A 2832-nucleotide genomic window follows, 5' to 3' on the forward strand; every position below is an offset into this window, starting at 1 on the left:
TACGGCGTACTAAACGCTGAAACCGCTATTATTTTTATCATCATCGTATAGAGTCCAAATTTATGAATCACCTGACCATGATGAATTATAAAAAATTTGTTCAGTTGAAGTTATTGCTGTAGCGATGACTCACTCTTTTCCATCAGTGCACTGAAAGATCACATCGCGGAGCTCATATAGATTATTCTTGATATAACTACCAGACCAGGACAAGATTTGAATTCACAGCCACGTCGTCCTTTGACGCCTGATCTCTGCTGATGCTTGACCCATCAGTAGCCTTGTGTGATTACACTATCTGTGCATATAGCCAACCCCAACTAAATAAGCATTGTAAGAATACTATATCTTACAACTCCTCTCATGATGAAGAGGTTGAGAAAGAGATAAAACTACAAGGAGATAAGTTGTTAACGAGCAGTCTTTCAATAAACAATGTAAATAACATAAATAAACTGAAGAGATGAAGAAAATTTTAAAAATTATTGAAAAATGCGAAAGGCTGGACAGCGCGACCATAGTACACTAATTGAGACAACACGAACACTCCTCGAAGGAAGGACACTCACGGTTCTGAAGATCGAGTGGGCGCGAGAACTTTGTTGATACAGGTGGCGGACACATGTGTGTAGCTGTTCGCGCGGTGCATAGTACGCAGCAGCTGTGTGAAGCCAAATACATTTAGTAAAAAAATCTTAATGTATCTAATCAGATACAGCCCTACTAACAAATTAAGTTAGAGAAATGAAGCACATTCAATCCGACTAAGATTTTTATAGAATAGAAGTGTCGGCACTTGAGATATAGGCCCATGGCCGGTTGCCGACTTGATTCACAAGGGATCCGGGCCTTTAAACCCGATCTTTCCATAACTGACGATTGATTGCGATAGCTGCTGGACTTATTGCCTGGTCCGTTGGGTGCTAGGCATTCAAGACTGAACATATGCTCCTGTATAGCATCGTCTAGTCTGCTCTTGAACGCGTTTGTAACCGGAACGTCAACGATGCCATCAGGGAGCCTGTTCCACATGTCGTTGAGTCGAAGCGAGAAGAAATGTCGCATGGATATGTTACCACGCTAAAAACTTTTACTATAAGCTTATTCTCTATTTTCATTACCTTTACTGAGTTCAATGAAATTTAGTCATTCATTGACACGGTCCAGAAAATATAAATGCGGAAAGAGCTCTGAAGCGGCACAGTACAAGTTAAGAATTTGGGACCACAAACACAAGCGTCCTCCCTAGCTCGCGATTCGAACTCTACTACATATGATAGATATGAACATATAGACACTGAAAAGAATAAAAAAATGCTAAAAATTATTGAAAAAATTATATAAAAGGAAGGTGAAAAATGAAAACGTAGAGAAGCGCGATACCTGTTTATCGTTGTCCGCGCTCTCCTCCGAGGCTCCGTAAGGCCAGGTACATAAAAATGGCCTGACGGGTCTTCCAGCAGCAGCAGAGTCTTCTTGCCCCGAATATTGCCAGTGGTTTCAAGAAGGTCCACCATGCGATCCTTATATATCTCCAGGTAAGAAGCTCTGAAGAAAGTCGGCATCAGTGAGTATGTTTTGCCTCATATACCAATATTTAACCTTATAATTGGTGATATGCCACAAATATTTCAGCCTACTCAATTGACCCATGTGGTCCATTTTTAAATAAATTGATAAATTTTGAGGAATGCAGAATATACCTGATGGTATACTGGCGATCAGGCTTTTCTCTGATACACTGGAAGAGGCTCTTGAAGGCAAGAGGGAGCATCCCAGGACTTTCATCACTGATTATCATTATGTAGGTCTTGCCTGCACGAGAACCAACAAACATGCGAGAAAATTACATTACATGGCATACAACAATAGAAGTTATTAATTCTGCGTTTCTATTGTATTGGATTTTTCAGAAAGAAATTTTCCTGTAATTTTGACATCTTTGTGGTCGTAAGTAAAGCACCCCCTGACCTGTTGCGGTATAGCCATACGCGATGACCGTCCCATTGCCGCCATCTACGGCCCCGTTGATGATGGGCTGCATCGCTTCGGCGAAAATGTCTTCATTCGACACTTCGTGGTTGAAAACGCGATCTGCAAGACAATAACGATAACTCATTATCCCTATGTTAAACAAATCTGTCGCACAACAGTGAAAAAAAACTGCAAGCCTTCTATTTGTGCGCTAGTTCAGAATGTAAGACAAACGACGATATTTCCGATTTGAAAGTAGACCAACGAATGATATCCTCTGATGTGGGCAAAGCTAACGTTCTTATTCAGTTCTTTAGCAGTATATTCAAAGAAAAGAACTTGCAACAGTATTCCAGCTATTGAGGAGCGCAAAGTCGGCTCAATCTTAACAGGTTTTGAAATACACGAAGGTTCTCAAGCGCCTGGTCGCTCTAAATCCCAACAAGTCATGTGGACCAGACGACTTCCACCCTATATTGCTCAAAGGATTAGCCATAGTCCTGGCCGGCCCTTTGACAGTATCATTTCAGAAAAACTTGAACGAAGGGATCTTGCCGACCGATTGGAAAGAAGCTCAAGTAACACCATTGTTCAAAAAAGGCGACAAAAGTAGCCCCGGTAATTATCGCCGTCAGTAAAGGACAGTTCAACCTGGTGTTCACCATCTCCTATCAGACTGTCGACATGACTTTACTGCCGGTAGATCCTGCACCTCTAACCTCTTGGCTACGTTGAACGATTTGACTCGCCTGCTGGACGAAAGGGAGCCAGTTGATGCATTGCACCTCGATTTGGCCAAAGCATTTGACAGTGCTCCGCATGAGCGCCTGTTGCGTAAAGTGAAGTCTTTTGGAATTG

The 2832-nt window shown here is 41.9% G+C and overlaps 1 protein-coding gene across 1 annotated transcript; it reads right to left on the reverse strand.

The window, feature by feature from the left end:
- Positions 1-565: 565 nt before the first annotated feature.
- LOC125178075 (kinesin-like protein KIN-7C, mitochondrial) lies at positions 566-2147 on the reverse strand. Its single transcript, XM_047881015.1, has 4 exons — positions 1972-2147; positions 1704-1815; positions 1434-1548; positions 566-661 (listed from the first exon to the last, which is right to left on the reverse strand). The coding sequence occupies exons 1-4, from the start codon at positions 2117-2119 to the stop codon at positions 566-568; spliced, it is 471 nt and encodes a 156-aa protein (XP_047736971.1). The 5' UTR covers positions 2120-2147.
- Between the last annotated feature and the right edge of the window lie 685 nt (positions 2148-2832).

The sequence above is a fragment of the Hyalella azteca genome, unplaced genomic scaffold, assembly GCF_000764305.2.
Source record: "Hyalella azteca isolate HAZT.00-mixed unplaced genomic scaffold, Hazt_2.0.2 contig6850, whole genome shotgun sequence".
In the NCBI taxonomy this organism is placed as follows: domain Eukaryota; kingdom Metazoa; phylum Arthropoda; class Malacostraca; order Amphipoda; family Hyalellidae; genus Hyalella; species Hyalella azteca.